Source organism: Hippopotamus amphibius, chromosome 3 (genome assembly GCF_030028045.1).
Source record: "Hippopotamus amphibius kiboko isolate mHipAmp2 chromosome 3, mHipAmp2.hap2, whole genome shotgun sequence".
Lineage (NCBI taxonomy): Eukaryota > Metazoa > Chordata > Mammalia > Artiodactyla > Hippopotamidae > Hippopotamus > Hippopotamus amphibius.
The window spans coordinates 185,082,403-185,109,486 of NC_080188.1; the positions used below are offsets into that span (position 1 = coordinate 185,082,403).

Here is a 27,084-nt window from a genome sequence, read left to right on the forward strand (position 1 = left end):
TAAAAGTCTACAAGAAGGTGCTTGGAATATACAGCCATTGTACACTAGTGATAATTTTTTCTAAAAAATTCACGCCTTTTTTTAATTCTCACTTTAGAACTAGGAGATCAGAAGTTATCAATGAAGAGAGTCATCAGGAATATTCAACTGAATCTAGCATCAGATTATATGTGTTTAAATAATATTAAAACAACATATTTACACTTCAGAATGTTCAGCTCACATTAGGTTCAGAAAGATCTTCAGTTTTCTTACGATATAGCTTATCTGGTAAACAGAGGCAATGTGACAGCAATGCAGTGATTTCTCTTTATAAATTATAAGATGTAAAAGTTAAAATTGGAAATGGATAAAATATGAGGAATAACAGAAGGATGGTTATGAATACATTGGTTAAGAAATGTATCCACAATATATTACATAGAGTCATCCCAAATGTTAGGATGAAGGATATTGTCAAAAATAGTATTGACACAATAATAGTAATTTCAGTTCTAACATTTATTGAGCATCTATAAATCTTTACGAGTGCCTCTTGTAGGCACTGGGGATAGAGTGGAGACCAAAACAAAATCCCTACCCTCATGGAGTGTACATTAGCAGAATGACATAAATAAATATATAAAATACCCAGAAGTGCAAAAGACTTGAGGGGAAAAAAAAATAGGAATAAAAACTACCAGCTGATAGGTTGGGGGATAATAAAGGAAATGGACTGGTATTTCACCCTAGTTCTTCCCATTTTGTACCACGTGGTTTTTTTCACCTCTACTGCCCCTGTAAGAGCTTGCATCTAATAGGGAAAGCAAGGAAACTTCATATACTTAGGCCAACTAGAAAATAACCCAAAATAGCATCTTAGTAAGTGTAAAGAGGTAATGTGGCGTAGACATGAGCATTAGGAAGGGAAAGTTGCATAAACCACAGGGTCCTCCTGTATACCACAGTATATTCAATATCCTGTAATAAACCATAATGGAAAACAATGTGAAGAAGAATACATGTGTGTATAACTGAATCAGTTTGCTGTACAGCAGAACAGTTGTAACTGCTGTAACAACAACAGTTACAATGTTGATTTACAACATTGTAAATCAACTATACCTCAATAAAATAAATAAAAAATAAATAAAAACAGGAAAGTTGTGTGTCAAAAATCACATTCTTAATACCTTATTTGCTTATAAGGAAAAGAATATATAATATCAACGAGGTTGTGTTATCTGAAAAAGTGAAAGCCACACACTTTGATATGATATTTAATCACTTAAGAAAATTCATTTCATTGTATAAAGTTGGTAAAAAATACCAAAACCTAAAAAAGATACTTCAATAAAACTATAGATTGATTTCATATTATGACTATAGATCCAAAGCCTCTAAATAAAATATTAGCAAATAGAACTCAGGAGTGTATTAAAAGAATGGTATACCAGAACAAATCTGGTATGATTCCAAAAATGTAAGGGTGGTTCAACATAAGCAGATCTGTCAACATACTTCTTAAATCAACCGATTAAAAGAGAAAGCCCATGTTTTTTCTCAATAGATGCATAAAAAAGACTTGTAAGATTCAGCAGCTATGTCTAACAAAAATTCAGCATAAAATTAGATTAGGAAAAAGTCAATTTATATATTTGTTGCACAAAAGTCTTGAGTACGATTGAGGACTAATGAAAATAAAACATAGAAATAACTAAGTTGTGGGACTTCTCTGGCAGTCCAGTGGTTAAAACTTTGCATTCCAGTACAGGGGGTAGGGGTTGGAACCCTGGTCAGGGAGCGAAGATCCCACATGCCTCTCTGCCAAAAAACCAAGACATAAAATGGAAACAATATTGTAACAAATTCAATAAAGACTTTAAAAACAAACAAACAAACAAAAGAAATAACTAAATTGCATAACTCTGATGCCGCAAAAAAAAAAAAAAAAAAAATGCTTGTTTGGTGGTAACATGAGCCTCTGAACTCTGATGGCCCCATTTGCAGGCCTGCCTTCTAGCAGCTAAAGCATAATCAAAGAGCGGGCCTGCAGTTCTCAGCTTCTCAGGTGGAAGAGTCCTCCCTTGGCTCAGATCACCAAAACCACCAGCCTTGGCATGTGTGCCACAAGGAATAATAATCCTGTCCCCCAAATGGTGTCCAAGCACAGCAATGATGGTGTGTACTCTTAGCATCGCTTACTTGCAGGTTTGGTAAAAAACAAAATGAAAAGAATTAAGTCTTAATCATCATTCTCACCTGTTTTTGAGGATGGGCTGGTCTTTAAGATATGCTTAAATCAAACTATTAAAAAATTATAAATTATGTTTTTAATTTAATTTTAGTTTATATTGGCATATAGTTGATTTACAATGTTGTGTTAGTTTCAAGTATACAGCAAAGGGATTCAGTTATACATATACATGTATCCATTCTTTTTCAGATTCTTTTCCTATATAAGTTATTATAGAATATGAAAGGAAATAAAATAATAATGACAACTAATATTTATTGTGTTCATATTAAGTTCGAGGAATTGCTCTCACTGAATCCTTGTTACAACCCTGTCAGATAGAAGCTAATATTATCCCCATTTCACAAGCAAACTCTGCAGCCTTTAAAGATAGTTATATTTAGCCAGAAAAGAATTCGTTTCTTACAAGATACAAGATTCCTCAGAAAAACGTTAAACTTCAAAAGATAGATAGGGAAAATACACTTGTAAGACATTATAGAAAAATAAATTATTTCCCCATAATAAACAAAGGACTTCTAATAACTTATGGTAAAAAGATAACTCAATGGAAAACAAAGTATGGAATATGGATAAATAATTTAAATGAGGATATACAAATAGTCAATAATATTTGAAAATATATCTTAAAACATCAAGGGACTGCAAATTAATTAAAGAAATAATAAAGTAATACTGGCAAACGCAAAAGGATTAGTAATTTCTTTTTTATTTCTTCCAGTTTTATTGAGCTAGAATTGACACACAGCACTGTATAAGTTTAAGGTATACAGCATAATGATTTGACTTGCATAACATCATGAAATGATGGCCACAGTAAGTTTAGCAAACATCCATCATCTCAAATAGATACAAAATAAAAGAAAAATTTTTTTCCTTGTGATAGCACTCTTAGGATTTACTTTCTTAACAATTTTCATATAATACAATGTCAGCAGTGTTGATTATATTAATCATATTGTACATTATATCCCTAGTACTTATTTATCTTATAACTGGAACTGTTACCTTTCGATCACCTTCGCAAATGGTGGTCTCCACCCACCCCTGCCTCTGGTAACTACAAATCTGATCAGTAAAAGGAGTAGTAATTTCAAGAATTTGTGGGGACACATATCATGGACATTTTCTTTCATCGTTTGTGACAGAGTGAATTACTTCAAACATTTCAGAAAGTAACCCATCAATAATGATTACAATTAAACATACATTTTGGTATTGAAATTCTTGCTAACCTATCCAATAAAAAAAAGTACAGGGATTTCCCTGGCGGTCCAGTGGTTAAGACTCTGCGCTTCCAGTGCAGGGGACGGAGGTTCAATCCCTGGTTGGGGAACTAAGATCCCACATGCTATGCAGCATGGCCAAAAAATTTTAAAGTACAGTGTACGTATACCTACATTTTCAAATATGATTTTTAATGGTAATGTCAGTAGGATAATAACTAGTCTGTTTTCAGCCATGAAAGGAATGTTATCCAACTGCAAAAAATGATAGGATGTGTCCATGAATAGTGTGAAAAGCACGTTGCAGCTTAATAATGGGTATAAAATCAATCTTTTCCAGAAAAAAATTAAAAGAGAGAAAATTTACCTGTGTATGGATATATTTGCTGTGCTTGTGTGAGAGAGTATGGAAGAATAGATGCGAAGCTATCACCTTTTCACCTTTAAAGGGTGGGAATGGCGAGAGATGGGAGGAGATGGAGGTGAAAGACCATAATTTATTTTCTTGTATGTATCATTCTTTTTTTCTCCGAATGCAAAATGCAAATCAAATATCTGAAGTAAAAAAAACAACTTTAAAAGGAAAGGAAGAGATCTTAAAGAACTTTAATTTCATTTCAACAAATATTTACTGTACACCTTATTCTGTATGAGAAGCTTTGCCAGGGAGTCAGTTGTTGAGAGGAATTGCCATGTGGAGTCAAATATTGCCACACTCTTATGCCGTGTGGTCATTCATATTTTGTATTGATGAAGTAGTCTTAAAACTATAAAATCTTATGTATCTAGATATGAGGGCAAGGACTGTTTCTTCACATTAGATACAAGGAAACCGAGATGTTAAGTGTTCTGCTCCTAGTCTTACAGCTTTGGTTGAATAACCTGGATCCGGGATCAGGGATGCTTATTCTTCGCCCATTCTCAACCCATTCTATCAATCTTCATAAATACACTTATTCATAAAGTTCTTAAGTATAATTTGATGGAGTTAAAGAAATTAGAAGTGACAATATTTATGTGTGTTACTTTTTTCAGTCCCAAAATCAGTCAACTAACCTGCATTCGTAAAGTGTTGCTGACAACCAGGATCTAGCGGGTGCCTTGATTGTTTAGGGCAGGGGTCCCCCATCCAGGGGTCCCCCATTCCTGAGCCGCGGACCGGTACCGGTCTACCGGCTTTTAGGAACCGGGCTGCCCAGCAGGAAGTGAGCAGCGGGCAGCGAGGAAGCTTCATCTGCATCTCCCCATTGCTTGCATTACTGCCTGAACCCATCCCCCACACCCCCTACACACACCCCGGTCAGTGGGAAAATTGTCTTTCATGAAACCGGTCCCTGGTGCCAAAAAGTTTGGGGACCACTGGTTTAGGGCCACTCTTCAGGGATTTGAATAAGTTGGTAAAAGTCAGTGGCTCCTGGGGACTCCCTGGTGGTCCAGTGGCTAAGGCTCTGTGCTTCTAATGCCAGGCGCCCCGGGTTTGATCCCTGGTCAGGGAACTAGACCCCACATGGCGCAACTAAAGATTCCACATCCTGCAACTATAAGATCCTGCATGCCACAACTAAGACCTGATGCAAACAAATTAATTAATTAATTTTAAAAAAGTCAGTGGCTCCTGAAACACCCAACCACCTGTCCTATTTTTTGCAAATTTGTAATAACTAAACAGAGAATGGAAATCTAAGCACTTAAGAACCACTCAAATAAAAGAAATCATTATGGCTGGCAAAGCATCTCCTAAATAAACATTTTATTCTCAGCCAGAAACTACAATTCTGTTTTAAAAATCTCAGTGTAAAAGTCTTGTTTTACAGAACACATCTTTTTGCTTCTTAGGCCAGGAACATGCTCTTTGATATGAGTTTTTTAGGCTGCAACAATATTTTATAATCCTTCCTATGCACAATGGATATGTAAAAGGCCATGGGAAATTAAACTGAATGAAAGTTTTAATTTCACATATTTTGGCCAAACTCTAGTACATGTAGTCTTAAGCACTGGAAAAAATAGAATCCAACATTTCACTAACTGCCTCTTTAAAAAGCTTGGACACATTTATTTTCAGTAATAGCTCCAGGATATTTTCAGGAAGGTGATCAAATTAGATACCATTTCTGTTAGCCTACTCACTATAATGACAATGGCCTTCTCCACCTTGCTATAAAATTCCTTCTAAAAATTTTCTGTGACAGTAGATTCATGTCTTCCAACTCAGTACTGTCAAAAAGATATATCTTCCTAAGTCTGTAACTTTTTAAATGAGAAAAATAGCCAATTTCTGGATGCAAACATTTATAGTAGAGAACACAGGAATTTTTTAGCTCTTCGAATGACCATCTCTGGGGTCATTATATCATATCTCTTAGTCTCTGCTTGTTGATATCTTATTCAAGTTTTATTTTATGAATACTTTTCTCAGCCTCAACAACCAAGTTCCAAATCAGTTCACTCTCAGCTCAGCTGCTAACACCGACTACCTCCAAAGTTTGAATTCTTTCAAGAGTTTCCACGCCTTGATCTGAACTCTCAGAATATCCTAGTTCCAGAGGCAAGTGGTATACCACATGTGAGGCAGGTAGAATTTAGCTGTGATAACGCTTCCATTTTTCATTTGCATGACAAGCACCAGGAAGCCCCGTAAGTTTGACCTTGACTCATTTCTCAAGTCCACAAAGAGCACTGAACCCCCCAAACAAATTGAATCCTATGTCGGCTCCATAAACTTTGCTTGCTTTCGGCTTCTTTGATCTTTCCTCCATCCAGGCAAATCCTCTGTGCTCACAAGGAACGCATCTGAAACTTCTCTTCACCAGCACCGTGTGGAACTCTAGAAGAAGCTTTTAAAATTAGCAATGATTTCAAGCCATGTAATGACATTTGAGTAGATGTCAGGTCCTTGTTAATTTTAAATTAGGACAATAATCATCAAACAACCGCCCAAATGACATGTAGTAGAGGCCCATTTTGTCACCAAAAATTAGTAAGAATACCTTAACGAATATCTCAGGTCAGATTCCTTCTGGAGGAAATTTTTTTTCTCTTCAAGATAGAAAATTTTGGTCCATCCTTCTCCATTCTAATTTTTCTATTATACCTTTCAGAGTTTGTATAGAACTATAATGACTTTGTGGAAAATTCTTTTAAAGTTTCAAAATAACTGTATGCTAAGGAAAATTATAATGGAGTCAGCCATGACCGCTATTACTTACTGAACTCCATCTCTGGGTATTTGGCATTAAGTGGGTGTACAGTTTAGGCCCTGCTATTAAGAAGCTTACAGTCTATTTGGGAGAGGAAACATACAGTGTAAAATTTAAGGAACATTGCAAGGCAACAAAGAAAGAGATGAACCAGGATAGCATATAAATAAGTGATTTTTAGGGCCCTTTGACCCCCACAAGAGCATAAGTGGGTTAGCACTACGCCCTTACAATATTTAGCCAGAAAAGAAAAGGAACGTTAAACATCATTAGAAAACATGGCTTCTTTCTTCTGATGTTCGTGTCTATAACTTAAACAGGCTCATTCTTTGCTTGCCTTTTTAAAGCTTTCCACACGTCTCTTGACTTTGAGAATAGGATGTGTTGTTTTTGCTTTACTTGCTACATTTTGCACTCGTGAGATTCAGGAACTCAATTGGACATCCTCAGAAAACGCAAAGAATAATTTGTGCACCCTCCCACCACCATTCAAAAAAAAAAAAAAAAACAAGAGAAGTGACATTTTTAGAGTAAGCACTAATAATGCAAAGCAAGGGGTTCTGATGTTTCATTTAATTGAGTTATAAACAAGAAAACTATCAAATCCTGCTGCTGCCCCATTGATGCATGTGGATGTGTGAATCCTCTCCGTGTGTGCTCTGTGTTCTTCAGGACACCCACGGTGGAGATGAATCACTAAGGTGTGTATTAGTCTGACAGTCTTAGAAAGTCTCCAGACTAAAAGCCCAACCCAGGAAACAGCATTTCATTTAGTTCCTGGTGTACTGCTAATTGATCCGAAACCCTTCATTACTGTCTAGTGTAAAGGGTGAAGTCAAAAGTGGGTATTTAGGAAGTGACTTAACTGAAAACAAGACAGAGCAAAATGCCAGGCCTTGTGAACTGCAGTTGCTCTGTTCCTGTGTTGTCACACTGGTTCTAAGCTTGTCTTTTATTTCAGGTCACTTGGGAACGCCCACTTATCCTGAATGGAGACATCTTTAGCTACGAGATCCGCATGCCTGACCCTCACATCACAATCACCAACGTTACTTCCTCTGTGTTCAGTCACATCGTTACTCATCTGATTCCTTTCACTAATTATTCTGTCACCGTTGTGGCTTGCTCGGGGGGTAATGGGTATCTAGGGGGGTGCACAGAGAGTCTCCCCACCTACGCAACCACCCATCCCACCCTGCCGCAGGGTCTTAGCCCGTTGTCCGTGGTTCCACTAAGTGAATCATATGTTGGGATTTCTTGGCAGCCACCAGCCAGGCCAAACGGACCCAATTTAAGGTAAGAGAAAGTGATGATGCTTTTAGATATTGGTATGGTCTTATCTCTCCAGGAAGGAAGGGACGAAGCTTTTCCTCACCTATGAATGTATAGCTAATTCCTTATTGGGTATTCCTCACTCACAACATTTTTCTCCTTGAAGTAGAGTTGATTTACAATGTTGTGTTAATTTCTGCTGTATAGCAAACTGATTCAGTTATACATATACATTCTCTTTTTATATTCTTTTCCATTATGCTTTATCACAGGATATTGAATATGGTTCCCCGTGCTATACAGTAGGACCTTGTTGTTTATCCATTCTATATATAATAGTTTGCATCTGCCAATCCCAAACTCCCTCTCCATCCCTCCCCCACCCCCTCCCCCTTGGCAACCACAAGTCTGTTTTCTATGTCTGCCTCATTCATACTTTTGTACAATTTTATCTTGTGTATGTTGACTTCTGTAGAACCATAAAAAGTTCATCAAGGTAAAAATATCATGATATTGTGAGGAACTAAAAACAAAACAACAATAACTATTCTCTCATGATTCTCTACACAATCCCTCTCTTGATTTTCAAAGTATATTTTTATTATACGTTAAGCAAGCTTGATGCATGTTCTAAATGACACATTTGCACAAACATGCCTCAAAATTCCAAAGCTAACACAGTGATTCTTTGTCATGTTAGTATTATCTGGAAACTCATGAAGCATGTGGTACGATGAGAGAAAAGAATTGTGATTCTGAAATGGCTTTATAACAACCTGACACTTAGCCAAGACCATGGAGTCGATAGTATTATCATTGTTTATAAAGTATTGATGATTAGGAGTCTTAGGAAATCATTAACTTTATAAGCGTTTTGGAATTCTACTTTGTGTGAAACTGGCAATAAAGTTTTGGCAAATCTGACATAGAAGAAATCTAAATGTTATAATTTTACTGACAATGGTGAAATGTGAATGTAACTAATTGTTACAATTGGAGCAATTTTTTGGTTATTGTTCCAATCAGCTACATAGGTAACATTTATGCCATAAAACAAATGATTATCTGAAGAAAAGAATATTAAGATGTTCTCTTTACATTTATACATACACACCACACACTTGTACTATGAGACAACCTGAATTTTGGTAATAACATTAGTTGAGGTAATCCCAATGTTTCTGCTTGTCTTCTGCTTTAGATATGAGCTTCTGAGACGTAAAATCCAGCAACCACTTGCATCAAATCCCCCAGAAGATTTAAATCTGTGGCACAATATTTATTCAGGACCTCAGTGGTTTTATGAAGATAAGGGTCTTAACAGGTGAGATTACAAAAACTGCAAAAGCAAATGCTGGCATTTAGTTTGGGGCATGTTGACTGGTGCAAAGCACCTGTCTTCATTGTGTGAGCAAGTTATCAGTTATGCAATAAAACATGTTGGGTTATTACCTGTGGCGTTAATCATCGAACTGCAACAGTCAGCATGTTTAACACTTGCCATCTTCACTGCACGCTGAACATAAGCCTTTTGAAGTCGCATTGGTAGGTGTTTGAGCCTTAACCTCTTGCCTTTGTCATAGCTGTAGCCAGACACGTAGTAAAGGAATCTGGAAATATGGAACATGTACAAAACTGGGGAAAGTTGGGGGCACGTGTAAAATGCTTGCTTTTCTAAGAAATAATTTGTTATAAGTCACAGATTCATTTCACAAAAATTATTTAGTTAACAGGCTTGGGACTTGAAAGAAGTCAATCTAAAGTTTGAAGAAATCAAGAAATGGGCACATAGGCAATATCAGAAGAGAGTACCACACGGGAGAGTAAGGAGCGCTGGGTTTGGTTTCATCCTGTGCTGCAGGACTAGCTTTGTGGCCTTAGGGGAGTCACTTAACTTCTCTGGGCTTCACTTTTGTTGCCTATAAGATGAGGAGATTGGGTAAGATTAAGTGACTTCTAAACTTTCACAAGCACTGTAATCCAGTTTCAACAAATCACAAGTATGAAACTTTACAGACATATTTTTCAATAACTCTTCTATCAGGTGGGTTATTTTTCTAGACTCGCTGCTGACTAGCTCTACTCTGAACTCTGTTTACAATCTAGGCTTGTCTCCCCCACTTCCTTTCCTGGATCTCTGTGCCTAGAGCACAGAGGCCCAGGAAAGGATTTTGTTCATCACCTCTAACAAGCAATACCCGCCCCTCAACTTCTCCCCATGGCTGCCATTTCCCTCTATCTATCATCCTTCAAGTTTTGGCCTAGAAGTTTCCTAGAGCACCCTCTTCCTGGTCTGAATCAGCTGAATCCCTTGATGTATTTCCATAGCACACCCTTTACATATCACTGCCGTCTTCGGACTGGCCTGGACACTTGTCTGGACACCCCGTTATGTGGTCAGATCCACCACGAGCAAGGCCTTGTCTTCATGACTTCTGTATCGCAATCCCCACCGGAGTGCCTAGCACACGGTGGTTGCTCCAATAGATGCTAAATGAAAGAATATTTTTAGTAATATGTAAAGGGTTGGCTGTTCATTTCTCTGTGCCTTAGGAATATTAACTGTGATGTTCTTATCATTGAGGAATGGGTCAAACTAAGGAAAATTCTCCTGTCTGTTTGGAAGGGTCATGGTGGGAAAACATGACAGATGTGATGAAGTTCTTGAAGGGAGGCAGCAGGTAAATCTAATGAAACAATGGAATGAACCATGTAAAATTGCCATTTTTGTAAGTCAAAAATGATTACTTCTTAACATATTCCTTTTTTTTTCTGAATTATCATGGTCACTAGACTCTTTGCCACTGTTTTCGATTCATATTTACTTAATCCGGCATTTCTGTATAATGATGACTTCAGCTAAGGAAATTCATTTTATCCAGCAGTTTCTTTTTGCTTACTATATGCTGAGCGGCACTGTGATAAGGAACAAAAGATGAATAGCATAGCCCTTGCTCTCAAAGAGCTAGCAGTCTGGTGGAGAAAACCACACAGACACACGCACACATGCAAACACACACACTCATACATGTGTTCACTGCTGTCATCACAGTTAACTACAGATTCACCATCACTACCTAGGAAACGCATGGAAAAGTTGCTTTCTGTGATCTGTGAGCTCTGAGAGTCTGGAATATAGCAATTTCCAAAATAAATAGGACTTGACTAACATGACTGAATCTGACTTTTAGCCATGAGATAGTTGGCAGAAACACAGAGTAAGTCTCAGAAAGTTAATTTTGTTTCTTCATAAAAGCAATGAAAACTTATTAAAGAATTAGGACCACGGCCCAAATTTTATTATTGAATTTTTAGTGATGCTTTTAAGGATTTTTAATGAGAAGTCCAAATCGAAGGTTTAAGGAAAGAAATTAAGTTAAATTCCCACAAATTAGATTGAAACATAAATTGACATAAACATACTGATGACAGCTGCTTCTAGAAAGGAAGTGTACATATAACAAAATGTGCTGAGGTGATATTTTGACTAGCCTCATAATACTAAATGTCAAGGGATATTTTTTTCTTCTAGGACTAGCAAAGACTTTTTTTTTTCCAGCTATTCAAATAAACCACTATGACCCATGTAACCAGCTTGTGATTTTAAAAATAATATGCATTTCTTCTTTTTTTTAATTTATTTAAAAAAATTTTTTTTAATTTTTTTGCCACACCACGTGGCATGTGAGATCTAGTTCCCCACCAGGGATCAAAACTGTACTAAGCCCCTCCAGCCCAAGGGGACTTATCTCACAAATCTGAGAGAAGACTGGAAATTAGACCACGGATGGGCATTATGCGTTGTGGCAGTCCAGTGTTTGTATTCAGAAGTGACCTTGTTTGCTAGATGCTGGCAGGATCCACCCTGACGGCTAGCATCCAGGCTCGCTGCCCCGGCTGTGGAGAGAAGGGTGGGAGCAGTCAGCTTACCTTCCTGCATACCTGTGTTGCGACCCCTTAATGAGCCTCCGCTTTGACTTACATTTTGTCTTATTGACTTATTTGTTAGACGGTTTGCTTTCTCGGGGAGAGGGTGACATAATTGAGTTCTGATGTCTTTAAAAAAAGTATTTAATTTCCTATTCTCTCCATACTCACCATTTCTTATTCCCATAATAACCTACATCTACATAAATAAAATGACCATTAAAGCATTTCTGCCCATCTTGGTCGGATCTCACTAATATCTACAACTAGAATCAGTTTTTTAAATGGCACTTCTTTTGATATAAAAAAGTAAAATTAACTTAAAATTCACTGGGCATCCCTTTATGAATATATTTGTGAGAATAAGTATAAATTGAAGTCAATTTCCTTGGTCAAGTGCTCTTTTGGTTAGCTGTATGTTTCTAATACAAAGAAGACACACCACTTTCATCTCAAATGTTATTATATTCTGAAATTCAAATCATTCTAGTAGTTAATTTTTCCTTTATAGCTCCATGTACAAAGTAAACTATTCAGCTAATTATCCAGATAATTTAGTTTCAACAAAAATACTTTTGTTTTATTGAATATCTTAGGTAAAGAATGATTTGGTCTGAGTTACCCAGCTAGTTGCCTAATTATTGAATTTTGCTCTGTCTGTGTAGACATAAACTCAGTGTAACTGTAGGTTTATACTACTTGTCAGTTTCTAACTTTTCTTCCTTAATTATTCTGTGCAAAGTGGCCAAGTTATGATTGTTAGGGGAACCATAACTTTGGGTTTCCTGACATTTTCATCACCTGGAAAATCTGGAATATGTGCTGTTGTCATCTGACACTGCTGTGGTGAGTCAGGCTGGGTTTAACAATAGGGCAGCAACCTCCTTTATTTTAAGCATCAGTACACCACTAGGATTTTCAGAGCCTAACTGTGCCTTGGTTCCTGAGTGACCAGATAAAACTTCTGCAAACACAGTGATGGCATGAACTACTCTTTGGTCTGGATCTGACAAAGGAAGAACAAGCCATAAGAAGTAATAGGTTCTAGTTTAAGGAAAATGTTGACTTGTAGATTATAAAAACTTAGAGCTACCATTGAGTTTATGAAGGGAGATAGGTCCTAACTACTATTTGTTTCAACTATTTATAAATTCCTACAAGTCTTTCTTTATCAATGACAGTCTGGAAAGAGACCTTCATATGAGTTCTTAAGAATGTGCTAATTGTATTATCTTTAAATTAAAGCACTCAAAATTAGTAGACATTCATCTTGCTTTCAAAAAATGGACTTGACTGTTTTCAAGTTTAAATGCTTAAGATAAATATACTATAAAACCTAAGTTTGAGCCTTACTGACATAGCTTCTGATTTTTCTTAGCCTGTAGAAATGAAATGTTTCAAGCCGTAAAAGATGACATAGTTTCGGGGGAATGATATTTGAAAGAGTGTGATGTTCATTCCCCTTCTTTGTAATGAGATTAAATGGGCACAAATAACATTTTCTGCTTTGCTAATACGGAAAGACTGGGTCAGCTCCGTGACACGTGTTCCTATAACATAAGCATATTCAAATTGTAGCTATTAAGTAAAGAAGTTAACTTCATAAACATGGAGGGTGAGTGGAAGGAAGGCCATTCCATGGCCACAAATGTGAGGTAGATCCTGGTATTTTCTTTCTTAATATCATAATGTGTGTGAAAGTTGGGTCTAGGCATACCATTGAGGTACCATTTCCTAGCAAAGCACTTAATACAAAATGAGCAAAAATGTATCTATTTCACATTTAACGTGGTAGAGTCACAGTGCTTTTTTCCATTGTTATTTTTTCATTGCTCTGAATTCACTTCATGCTGTCCTTTTCCTAGTGTCGTCATATGAAAACTTACCTCACAAAAAAATGAACCTCTAAATCTGGAAGGATACAGTTTTTCATAGGAGGTTTTATTGCCTAATGTTTTCTTCTTCAAAGAAAAAAAGGAAATCTAACTTCTTTGTTCACATTTTTTTTCATGTTGATGGTAGTAGAACAGAGTCAGAAATTACAGCAAAGTTATTTTAGGTGTCACACGCTGGTAGCATAAGTACAGATGGCTACAGGAATAGGACAGCTGCAACTTTCATTCACAATCTAAAATGTATCGTAAGAACTTTCAAGGGTGATCATCTTTACTCTTCAGCTTCCCAAAGCAAAAAATCCTCAGTGGCATTTTTAAGAAAAAAATATCTTTCAGCAACAAGTTAAGTAAAGAAAAGAAAAGGTATCCTCCATCAGTGGAAAATCTAAACAACTACAGATTTAAGCAGTAGAAACAGTGTTGCATTTTTATTTGTTTGTGTATTTATTTATTCCCACAAAGGATTTGAGGGTGTAGGGAACAGTATGCTGTCGGAGGTTTCGCAAATCCTCTCGTGTGCAATGTTGTACTCAAGCATATGTTGGATTGTGGCGGGTACAGCGAAGAGTTAGCAGAAGGAGCAACTAAACAGCCTGCATTTTCGGAAGCATGATTTATATTGGTGACAATATTGACACGTGAATTCTGTTAGGACATCAATAACGTTGACACGTTTTTAATTCTGATGAAAATAACCTGAGGCATTCTGTAGCTGCACTGAAGAATTTTACTGGTTCCCAGAACACTTCAGACTCTTTCAAGGTACAAGCCTTTCACACAGTTTGCCCTGAATAATGCTTCTTACTGGCCAAGTTAATGTCTCCACTGGCCAAATTACCATTTGGCATCAATACCTAGCCCAAATGTTATCTCCTCTGTGAAGACTTCCTGACTAGATTAGGTTAAAACAGATGCTCTGATGTATGTGGAAAGAAAAAGGAATAAATGAATATATATTTTAGAGGTTCTCATTTAAAAACATTTACCTGTAATTATGTATACACACACACACACACACACACACACACACACACTCCAGTAGGACAGACATTACATTCACTATGTTTAGTATCTGGCATGTTGTTAGTGCTAATAAATATTTTTTGAATGAACGAACAAATTAATTAACTAATGAAGTAATGGTGTCTCAAACATAAGAGAGCAATATAATTTGTAAGGAAAAAAAACATCTTTCCAAGTTTCAGTAAGGATCATTTCTTTATTGGGCAGGTAGATTTTTGTGTCACTAGCCAACCAAACTATACGTGACCTGAAAGTTATGAGACTGAATGCTTCAGGAACAATAAGTATCCATTCATTTATTTATAAAATCATCTACTCAATACACAAACAAATTAAAAACTTCATCATCTAAACAGAATCTAGTTTTCTAATTCATTTGAGTAATAACAACTGAACCTTGAAATGAGTCTCGTTCCATAAATAAAATTTTAATATATATGATGTTTTACAAGGAAAAAATACCAGAGTCACGTCTGTTACACAACAAGTTTATCATTTTCTGTTTGTTGGTGAAGGGAGGGTCTGGAGAATGGTCTCAGACAAATAAATCAATTAGGGGATAACTGTTGTAACAGCCTCGTATTCCTAAATGGAGACCTTCAAACAGTTGGTTTTACTGCCTATAGTGTAGACTTAATATGTTTTCATTCCTGTTGCAGATTTCAAAAGCTATATTTTACAGGATTTGAAATGGTACATTTTTCAAAACATACCTGGGAAACACAATTAGTATGTAGGGAAGATATTGATTGATATGTATAAGTTTTGCATGAGTATATAATATCAACTGATAGACATTTTTCTTTTAAAAGTATTTTATTATTAACTAAATGGAATGTCCCATTTTATATCAATGCCTAAGTCTATCTAAGAAACAATATACTACAGCGAACAAAATGCTTTACACAAACAGATATTTTCTTTTTTGACATGAATTGGTGAAATATATACCGACTCATGTAGTCAGAGGTAAATATGCTTACTGACAAAGATTAGGTTTCAGATATCATGAAAACAGTGCATTTTAGTTCATTTAAGAGAGTTCAAGATCCTATTCCTTAAAATTTTAACTTAACCATGAAAACTAAAGAAAATGCAAAGACAAATGTGTGACATCACGTGAAATGCCTACTGACTTCTCAATTCAATAGAATAATAGTGAATAGTGGAAAGAATTTAAGATTCGAAGTGAATAAACTAGAGGCTCACCTAATCCTCTAACTGTGCAACCTTAGGCAAAGCCACTTAACTTCTCTGGGTCTCAGGTTTCTTATCTGTAAAATGTAGCAAATATTTCATTATTTAAAGCAGATAAACTCTAAAGTCATCTTCCACTCTAAAATGTTAATATTACAGTCAGCCCTCTGCATCTTCAGGCTTTATGTCCATGACTCAACCAACTGTGAATAAAAAATATTTGGGGAAAAAAAATTCCAGGAATTTCCAAAAAGTAAAGCTTAAATTTGCTACATGCCTGTGACTATTTACATAGCATTTACATTGTGATTACAACTATTACATAGCATTTACATTACATTAGGTATTATAAGTAATCTAGAGGTGATTTAAAGTACAGAAAATGTGCATAGGTTATATGCAATACTATGCCATTTTATATAAGGGACTTGAGCATCCTCAAATCTTGGTATCCGTGGGGATTATGGAACCAATCCCACCACAGATACCGAGGGACAACTTTACTTTAAAAATAGACACTCCAATTTTATATATCTATGTTGCCTAAATTTCTTCTATGCGGACATAAATCTTATATTTCACCATACCCAAATTATGATGAAATAGCTTAAAGTATCACAGTAAGAACTAAGGCCCTGCACAACTTATTTATAATTCACCATTTCGGTGCTGCCTGGTGTTTTTAATTCCACTTGTAAAAAGAACCACAAAAATGGTATCACCTGAAAGCCATAAAGGTTCCTAAGTGTACCACAGCAAAAATATGTGGAAGAAAAATGCAAATATTGCAGGAGAGATTAGGCATCCAGACTCTAGCTAAATTTCTTTTAAGCCATTTGGGAAGTAAAACACAATTAAAAGTATTTTACCCAGGGAGAGAGTTAATGAAGCCAAGGTCGCCGGTTCAGTTCCCATGTGAGCCATTAGCTGTGTTTCATTCGGCTGTCACAGACTTGTTCCCCTCTTAACCACGAGTCACCATCCTTCACATTCATACTTGTGGCCACAAAGAAAATTTGGCAAGACCATTTGGATGCATAAGCAAAAGTTCCTCCCCTCGGCCAGAAAAATAACTCAGAGGTCAAGCCTCAGTGATATGACATCATCCAACTATAGATGGATCAGCTGACCATTATGTTATCATTTTTCATTATCCTCACATCATGATGATGCTCGCAGTGTAGCATCACGGGTAAAAGAGCAGGCTCTGGGATCAGCATGTCTAGGTTTGAGTCTACACTCTCGCACTTACCAGCTCAATGATTTGGACACGTTGTTTAACTCTTTAAGCCTTATTTTCCTCTTTTTTGATGCAGGTATTGTAGTAGTACGGTGAAGAATGAATGAGTTAATACACGTAGAAAATTCCCAACGTATTAAGTACTCAGTTAATGCTGTTGTTATTATCCTTCAGTTGTCACCGCCCTGTAGGCAATTGAGCACTTGCTAAAAAGCATACGTAGGAGTTTCCTATGGCTGTTGTAAACTAACTGGGTGGCTTAAAATAACAGAAATGTATTCTCTTACAGTTCTGGAAGTTGAAATTCTAGAATCAAGGTACTGTCAGGACGATGTTTCCTCCAAAGCCTCTAGAGAACAGTCGTTCCTTGCCTCTTCCAACTTTTGGTGGTCACAGCTGTTCCTTGGCTTTATAGCAGCCTAAGACCAACTTCTACCCCCATCTTCACATGGCCACCTTCTCCCTGTGTGCATCTGTGTCTCTGTAACAAAATTTCCCTCACCTCTCTTTTACAAAGACATCAGTCTATTGGATTTAGAGCTCTCCCAAATCTGGTATGAACTCAACTTGATTACATCTGCAAAAACCCTATTTCTAAATCAGGTCACATTCACAGGTACCAGGCATTAGGACTTAAACATATCTTTTCAGGAGACACATTTCAACCCACAATAGCACACAAAACAAAAAAAGAAAAGAAAGATACAAGGAGAGCTGGTAAAGTGGAGAGATGTAGAAGATCTGATGCTAGTGCTTATTTGGGGGAAATAGATAATAAACAGCTTCAGAGACATCACTCAGTCTTTGCCTATAGCTACAATAAGAGAGCACCACCCTAAATGTGGCTGAGGCTGAGCCCTGCAAAAATACCTCTGGGCCATGAGTGAGAAACAAAGTAAGGCAAGCAGACTTCTTCTGCATGGGTGTTGACAAAATGCTGTGAGAATCCTGATATAATTTTGGCTAAGTTATTTAGCACAATCCTGCAAATGGTACTTTCCCTTTGTTTCCGTGACTAGTAAGTTGTGACTTAATGAGACAGATTCCATGGGCCCTGCATTGGATGTGAGGCATCTTTGATGGTGTATTAAACCCAAAGAAAGTGATGATCTGGGCCCAGCATTTGCTCTGAGGACTGGATCCCCACAAGGGAGGGTCAGGTGTTATACAATGTGTTTAAGCAAGTTCTTGGTCTAAGCCGTTGTCCAGTCAAAGCCTGACTACGTCTATAAATAATATTTTCTTCCCCAGGCAGTTTGACCCAAAAAAGAAAGTCCGATAAGTCTTCTGCCTGAATGAGCCAAAAAGGATGAGGAATTGGTAGCTTTAGCCCATCACAGCTTTAATATATGACATCACCACATCCAGTTTTCTCCTCCCAAAGAGTGGTGTTCAATTTCCACTATATTGACTCAAGTAGATATGTTCTCACAGTGGCAAAATATAGCTCACCGTAGCAAAACCCTCAGCGGGAGAATGTTGTATACTTTGGTCACAGTTTTACAATTTAATTTAGGGGTTTATCTCTCTGCCATTGAGATTATAGGAAGGAAGCACAGGTATAGGAAGAAAATGGTGATGAGGGATTCTGATATTTGAAAATGGATGAGTTTCCTAAAAGAAGAGCATAAAACTCACTGGATCAAATTCAGATAGAAAGCTGGCAGGTTGCCAGATGCGAAATTGCATCTTGAATTGAGCTGTAATCCTTGCCACTTCTGAAAACAATAAGGATGAGAAAAATGATAAACCACATTTGTTTTAAATAGCAGTATCTGCTTAGCATTGCTAATAAAATATTTTCCTAACACTTTGGTTAAGGCTGGAAGTTACAAAACTAATGCTATGTTTTTGTGCAAGGAGGAAAAAGAAAATGTATTGAGGGGGAGAAAATGGTGCATTCTCTGGGGGGAATTCTGTATTTCATGAGGAAAAAAAATGTGTTTTGTTTTCTGAAAAGAGAAATTTATATATATATATATATTTTTTTTTTTTAAAAAAACAATCTTTTAGGTTTACAACGTATGCGTATAAGGTCTTTGTACACAACAGTGTGGGCTTTACACCAAGTCAAGAAGCGACTGTGACCACGTTAGCCGGGCTTCCAGAGAGAGGAGCCAACCTCACTGTAACTGTTCTTAATCACACGGCTATAGACGTGAGATGGACTAAACCAAGTAAGTCAGCTTCTTATGTCTTTATTTCCCTTTCCCATATTAAACCAAAGCAACTTTAAAATGGACGCCTTAAAAAATGACAGAAACAGAAAGCCAAGTTTCCTGTGCTATTTTTTTCAAAGGAAGTTCTCTCTCCTACTTGTCCATCCTTCTTGGGCCTTTTCTTCCTCCTTCCATTCCTTTTGGATAGGGAATGTAGCTTTTGTCACACCATCCAAGTTATGATAGAAATGTCCATATACTAATCTGATACGATGTAATATTGTGTACTTTCCTACAAAGAGCTCTGCCCCCATCTCTTCACTCATCACTTATTAGCAAGATCCATTTACTAGGATTGCAGAAATATGATGGGTTTTTCCAAGTGAGTTGTCTTCAGCACTGGTAACAGCCAGAATTCCAGCTTGATACGGGAAAAGGACGCCTGGCCACCATCACTGGATTTAATTCAATAACACTGGGGTTCACCCTGGGCCCATTCAGGACACAACTTTATAGGAAGTTAGAAGAGCTCATACAATGGCTCTAAGCTGTCCCTGCAACTTTAGAAACCACCGTAACTGAACTTTCTGATCTGGTTGGTCAGTAGAGTAGCATATACCAGCTGACATGTTAATCCGTAGTGGTCCATTATCACAGTCAGAAAAAACCAAGACAGACTGTATCACAGCACCATGTACTGTAATCCTTCTCAGGAGGATCACTTAAGATCTGGCAAACAGTTGATTCAAAACTTGCTAGAATATTACCAAATATTGAGAAATAGCTGATGTGGAAGTCCCCAATTAACATATTTGTTTTATGAAAGTAAACTATATCTACTAAGATAATCATCTACTAGTATATTGAAAAGATGTAAAATGACTCCACGTTGGGCAACCATAGCTTTCTGATTTTGATTTTGTTGTAGCCTAAGACGAGAAATGCTTCCTATTTCGTTTAGAACATCTTGAGTGAACTTGCCCCTGTTATGTTATATCAATTGTGGATTAAAACCAGTATGAGGTGACATTAATTGTAAATTAAAATTAGTACTGGTTATGTCGATCTACGTCGCCACTAAATAAGCCATTTTTACCAAAAGACTATGGCTCTAGGGTTTTTATAAGGTTGCAAATTTCTGATGATCTGTGTCTCCTCTATTGGGATCTTTTAAACCATTTAAGGGGAAGAATATGAGTTAATTGATGCTTAGGATTACCTCTGAGACATCCCAGGGAAAAAATAGAAAGTTTGTATCTGGTGATGGATTTTTATGTATAATATATTTTCACTCATCTCCCTCTTTCTATTTCGCCCACAATACCTGATTCATCTTAAAAACCTACTCAGAAAGGTGGACGCCCTCCCCCACATCTGACTTTCGAATACTTCTGTTAAGATACGGCGGCTGAATTTTCACCAGTACAGGTCCTTTATGTTATAATTACATGCCTGAAGTAAGTGTGCTTATAAAAACTGACAAACCTAATAGATCTGAAGCAGCTCACTGAAGTTTCATTACCTTGGTAATCTGAACCTCTGACCTTCGGGATGTAGGTAATGCAATCTGCTGTTATTTCCATTCATACCTTAGAAATTTTTCAGATAACTATTTGTGAGCACAAAGGTTAACTCTCCGAAGAGGGTCGGCTCTGTGAAAGAGTGTTGCATTATCATTTTCTTCCTTCCTGCAACCTGCTATGTAAAGTAAATTAACTAGTCACTCCGCCGTGAAAGGGCCACCTCTTTTTGGCAATTTTAATTTCAATTGTTTTCTTGATTTGTAGGATAAAATAGGCACCTAGTCTACTAACACACTAAAAGGCGCAAAACTATAGGTTGAAAGTCATGAATAAACTTATGAAAATTTACTTATTAAAAACCATAAAATTTATTTTTTAAAACGTATTCTTAAATATGACCCTGCACATGGACACACCGTTTGGATAGCAAAATCTCTCTGGTAAATTTTTACGAATCACGGTTTAACAGGGATGAGATATTAAAATTTTAGAAGCACCCATTTTAAACGTTTTCATCACTGCGTGATATCATGTGAGGAAAAAACACTCCTGCCTCTGTTCAGTTCATTTTTAGGGCAAATATTACACACTGGCAGCCCATGGGCCATATTTACTTCCCCATCCTCCATGCATTGTTTTGCTGGCAGTATTTGAAGAAAAAATATTTTGCTAACATTTAACAATTAAAAGGTTTTACATAAAGATGATGATTTTTGAATTGATCTGAAAAGCCCAATGACTGGGTGGTACTATTCCCACATTGCTGAAGGGTAAATAATCAGCTGGCACTAGTTTCCCCTTTACACAGGCTATACCCTCCCCATCTTCCTGGTTCCTATAGAGATATGAGGTTTTCATCTCTGCTTTCTATAATAAAAGAAAATAGTTCAACCTAAATGAAATACCGTGAAGATAAATGATATTAGTGGGGGAAAATCCCATTTTTATAAGAAGAGATACAAAAACACTTTCGCTTAAATTATTTATGCAACCCTAGGAGTTAGAAACTGGCACTTAGTAACTTACCCCAAATTACAGTTAGTCAGCAACACTTCTCAAACTCAGACTTAGATCTCAAGCATCCCATTTTCGGCTGTTTCTCCTGCATGTGGCCTTAATGGTTATTAGCACTTTGTCAAGAGTGATTTAGTAAGAGCCTTCCCATTTTGACTGCTCACTCTAAAATAAATGGTGAAAAATGCCCACGAGGGAAGGGGATGGGAAGGCAGTGCCTCTTCGGAGGTCTCCTTACTAACGAGGTCATTGACGGCTGGAAAAGGGCAAGAAAACAGTGGAGGTGCTGAGAGAGGAAGGTATTGAAAAAGAGGAAATAAAAAATCATCCAAATGCTGTCCACTTGACCATCTGTCAAGACCTCCCCCCAGCCTTCAGACGTTCACATCTTGTAACATGTCATCCTCCTTGTCCACTCTCCCCTTCCTCTTTCTCTTCCATCTCTCCTCTTTCTCTTTTCCTCTTCTACTTTTCTACTTCCTATTCCTTTCCTTTTTCCTTCCAGGAACATTTATTTCTGAATTTTTTTGTCCTGGCTCCTGGGAATACAAAGACTAATGACATAACTCATGTATTATAATATCTCACTGAACTCTTTGGAAAATTCATAAACTATGAAGGCATCACCAAGGACTTCCCTGGTGGTCCAGTGGTTAAGAATACACCTTCCAATGCAGGGAACGCAGGTTTGATCCCTGGTCGGGGAACTAAGATCCCACGTGCTGCAGGGCAACTGAGCCTGAGCACCATAACTACTAAGCCCACGCACCGCAACTAGAGAGAAGCCCACACACAGCAACAAAGATCCCTCGTGTTGCAAGTAAGACCCAATGCAGCCAAAGCTAGTAAACAAAATAAAGGCATCACCATGAAGAAAATTTAAATGCACATAAAAGCATCTGCCTCATCTTGCTCTCTTAACCAGAAACCGCCTGATTTTGTAGCTAGAAGAATTTTTGACTTTGTCTGAACATGCCTTGTTCAGGTGGCAACACACATAAGTCATTGCAAATCTCACCTCTTTTAAAAGCACCCACCATCACTGGCTCACCTGGTCCCTCTGCTTCCCTTCCCATCACTCCAGTTACCAAAGCAAATAGACTGGATTTGCTTTTCCCACTGGCTTCCCGCCTGTTCACTTGTGCACCTGTTGTAATCTGACCTTCCTCCTTCACATTCTCCAGACTTGGTCATCTTGAAATCATTCTCCTGATGACCCAATGCAACACTCTCTCGTCAGTGCCATCCCAGGCTGTTTCTCTGTGGTAGTGGGTGCATAAGTGACTCCTCCTTACTCAGCATTCCCTCCTGTGCCACCAGCTACTATTGTCCTCATCCCCTAGATAAAGATGTTTTCAAAGTTCTTCCTGAGTATTTTTCACCTTATAACTCTCCTGTGGGTGATGCCATCTATTCTCACTGTATTAAGTTCTCCTAACTAGAAAAATGGCAAAACTCTATGAAGCCACATGGAGGAATGATTTTTAAAATCAGGCTTTGTGATCAGTGAAACTTCAGTTTGAGTCCGCTCCAGTATTTTCTAGCACTATGACCTAACACAAGCCATTTAACTTCACTATATCCTAGTTTCCTAATTCAGAATATGGGGATCATAATAATAACTGCCTTAAAATATTGTGATAAAAATGAGATGAAATAATATATGTTTAGCACTTAGTAATCATTTAGTATTGGTATGAAGTATTATTCTACCTCTCAAATGTTCACAGTGCTTTCCACAGCAGTTTTACCAAAAAAAATTGGGAAGCCATTTCTTTTTTTTTGCTTGTTTGTGTGTTTGTTTTGGGCTTTGGAGGTTTTTGTTTTGTTTTATGTTAATCATTTAGAGTCAATTTTTTTTTTTTTATTGGCTGCATTGGGTCATCATTGCTGCTGGCAGGCTTTCTCTAGTTGTGGCGAGTGGGGTCTATTCTTCGTTGCAGTCCTCCAGCTTCTCATTGTGGTGGCTTCTCTTGTTGTGAAGTGTGGGCTTTAGGTGCACGGGCTTCAGTAGTTGTGGCACATGGGCTCAGTAGTTGTGGCTTGCAGGCTCTAGAGTGCAGGCTCAGTAGCTGTGGCGCATGGGCTTAGTTGCTCCGTGGCGTGTGGGATCTTCCTGGATCAGGGCTTGAACCCGTGTCCCCTGCATTGGCAGGTGGATTCTTAACCACTGTGCCACCAGGGAAGTCTGAGAGTCAATTTTTTTTAAAAACAAACAACTCTGTGTGTGTGTGTGTGTGTGTGTGTGTGTGTAAACATAAGTTTTTATTTCTCTGGGATAAATGCCCAAGTATTCAATTGCTGGGTTGAATGTTAAGCCTAGGGTAGTTTTGTTAAGAAATTGCCAAACTATTTCCCAGAGTGGCTGTACCGTGAGTGGTCCAATTTCTCTGCATCCTGGCCAGCATTTGGGTTACTGCTATTTTTTTGCATTAGCCACTCTAATATCTTATTGTGGTCTTAATTTCCATTTCCCTTTAATTTTCATTAACCTGTTTAATGATATAGAACAAATTTCTTGTGCTTATTTGCCATATATCCTCTTTGGGGAAATACCTTTTCCTGTTTTTGATGAAATATCTTGCCCAGTTTTTAATTGGATTGCAAAACAAACAACTTTTTATTGAAATATAGTTAATTTACAATGTTGTATTAGTATCTGGTATATAGCAACTATTCTTTTCCATTATAGGTTATTAGAGAAGCCTTTTGTAATAAAAATTGGGGACATAATTTTGCTAGGCATTCAGGTAAAAGCATGTCTACGGTGAGCTAAAGATGGATAAAGACTATATCTCACTTTATAATTACCTGACTTTGGTAGAAGGTAGAACTACTAACTATTGCTAACTCCCCTCTCCTTTCAGTGATGATACCCCCATGTCCACCAATCTAGAGACCACATTTACCAGCCTCCTTTGCAGTTAGTTGTGGCCATGTGACTGTGTTCGTGCCTATAGAATGTGAAACGAAAGATGTGTGTTTTGGGGGGTCATAACCACAAAACACTAGGTATGTGCCTGTCTGTTCTCTCTTCATCCTCCCCCTGGACTAGACTGTGGATGCAGCAATGTTCTCAGTTTCAGCTCTGCAGGCATAGCCAACACCCTAAGAGATCCAAAGCCACGTGAGAGAAAGAACCTGGGTTCTTGAATGACCACGTGGAGCACCATCTGATTCACTTACTTTGGGGCTGTCATGTGAGATATAAATTAACATTTATTTTATTTAAGTCACTTTATTTAAGGGCTTCTTGGTTACAGGAGCTTAGCTAACTAACTCTGTCCGTATTTGCCCATATCAATTCACTTCAAAAGCAGGAATGATCTGTCTTGCTTCCATTGCCAAATGTGGAATGCTGACTAAATAACACACTTCATATACATTTCCTTTAAATACAGTTTTCTCTGGCAGGTTATTGAAAGAAACTGGAACACAATGAGAGGCTAAAGGAGCTGAGGGCAGGGAGGGTTCCAAAATGCAGGTATTTGTTTTAGTTGCATGAACTAGATAGAAGGCGTGAGCTATCTTGCTGGAAAAAATAAAGAGTGTGGCTTGGATCACAGCTCAAGACAATCTTCCCACTTCTTCATTTGAGTAGTTTTACCCTCAGACAGAGTTAAAAAAAAATTTCCCAAGAAGTAATCATGATAAACTCAAATTTTCTAAGTGCTTAGTTAATGACACCGAGCTCTGCACCATGGAACTTGAGAAACTGGACGCTAATTTGAGAATCTATGAGCAAAATAAACACTTCTATTATAAAATAGCCTTAATAGGGTCCTTCCAGGTTTTTACGTTGGAACGAAATTACCTCCCGTTGAGCCTGCTAAAGAATTCAATCCTAGACAAATTAATTAGGAGAGCTATTAAATGGAATGGTTTACTGTAATTGCTCTAGATCAGGGCCACAAAGTTTTTTGTTAAAGGGCCAGACAAAAAATACTTAAGGTTTTGCAGGCAATATACATTCTCCGTAGTAACTACTCGACTTTGCCATTGCAGCATGAAAACAAACAGCAATAGAGGACCCTTCAACAAGCATGGCCATGTTCCAATAAAAATTTACCATAGACACTGAGATTTGATTTTCACATAATTCTCGTGTCACGAAACACTATTCTTCCTTTCTTTTTTTTTTTTTCCCAACAATTTAAAAGTGTAAAAACCATTCTTAGCTCACAGGTTATGTACAAAGAGGTGGCAGGCCAGATTTGGCCAGCAGGACAGGTTTTTCTCATGGTAAAATCATGAGTTTGCTGCCCCCTGGTCTAGATGATAAAGATCTAGAGGACATAATTGATATTGATAATAATCTCTAAAAATAATCCAACAGCATGTACAAAGCATAATCCTTTAGCAAGAGGACTTTTCAGCCCATCTAACAACTGTTTTAAATTATTTGGAAATCCGTTACCAAAGAGGGAGGCTTGTTCTAGATTTGAGAGTTTGCTACATCTAAGACCAGATTTCTGAGCTATTTATGGAGAACGCCACCAAAAATGGCATTCAAAAGCGAAGATTGTATTCACAGCTTATAACCTTCTTCTTCAACTCACTGAGGTTGACCCAACATGCTACAGTTAGAGCAATATGTACTCATAAATTTCTGTGTTCTATAAAATATGGTTTACACAGAACAGGATTAGAATACCTAAGAAATATTTCACAGTGTACACACATTTAACATAATCTCATAGGAAGTCCTTATTCTATCCTGTTGCTTCAAACACAAGTTAGTATTCATAGCTTAACTCCAAATTATACGTATAATGCTAGTTCAAATATTCACACTTTAATTTCGAAGTAAACCTGGTGGCCACCAAAACACTTCAAACTCAAGATGTCTCAAGTGAAACACCTTTCAGATCCTCCATCCCATAATTACTTCTGTGTTTTCCATCTTGTTTCCTGGGAGGCACACAAAAACCAAATCCAAAAATCAGAGTTTTATCTGTAATTCTTCCTTATCATTTTCTAAACTCGCTTAGGTCATAGAAGGACCTTGGCTCTTTCCATTTGACACGTCCTCATTCCTTCGGGTCTGGAAGTCCTTCTCTTGCTGGGAAAACTAGAGACAATCGGAGCTGGTCAGTTGGTCTTTAATACCTCGGTCCAAAAATGGCACAGGTTGGTCACATGACCCCACCCAGATGCAAGGAGCCCAGAAAA

The 27,084-nt window shown here is 37.4% G+C and overlaps 1 protein-coding gene across 1 annotated transcript in view; it reads left to right on the forward strand.

Moving 5' to 3' along the window:
- USH2A (usherin) overlaps positions 1–27,084 on the forward strand; it is a 758,076-nt gene that overhangs the window by 501,394 nt on the left and 229,598 nt on the right. The window contains exons 42-44 of the mRNA XM_057727708.1: positions 7,624–7,958; positions 9,136–9,258; positions 19,230–19,393. Of these exons, the coding sequence (XP_057583691.1) occupies positions 7,624–7,958; positions 9,136–9,258; positions 19,230–19,393 (622 nt within the window). The remainder of the gene's footprint in view (positions 1–7,623; positions 7,959–9,135; positions 9,259–19,229; positions 19,394–27,084) is intronic.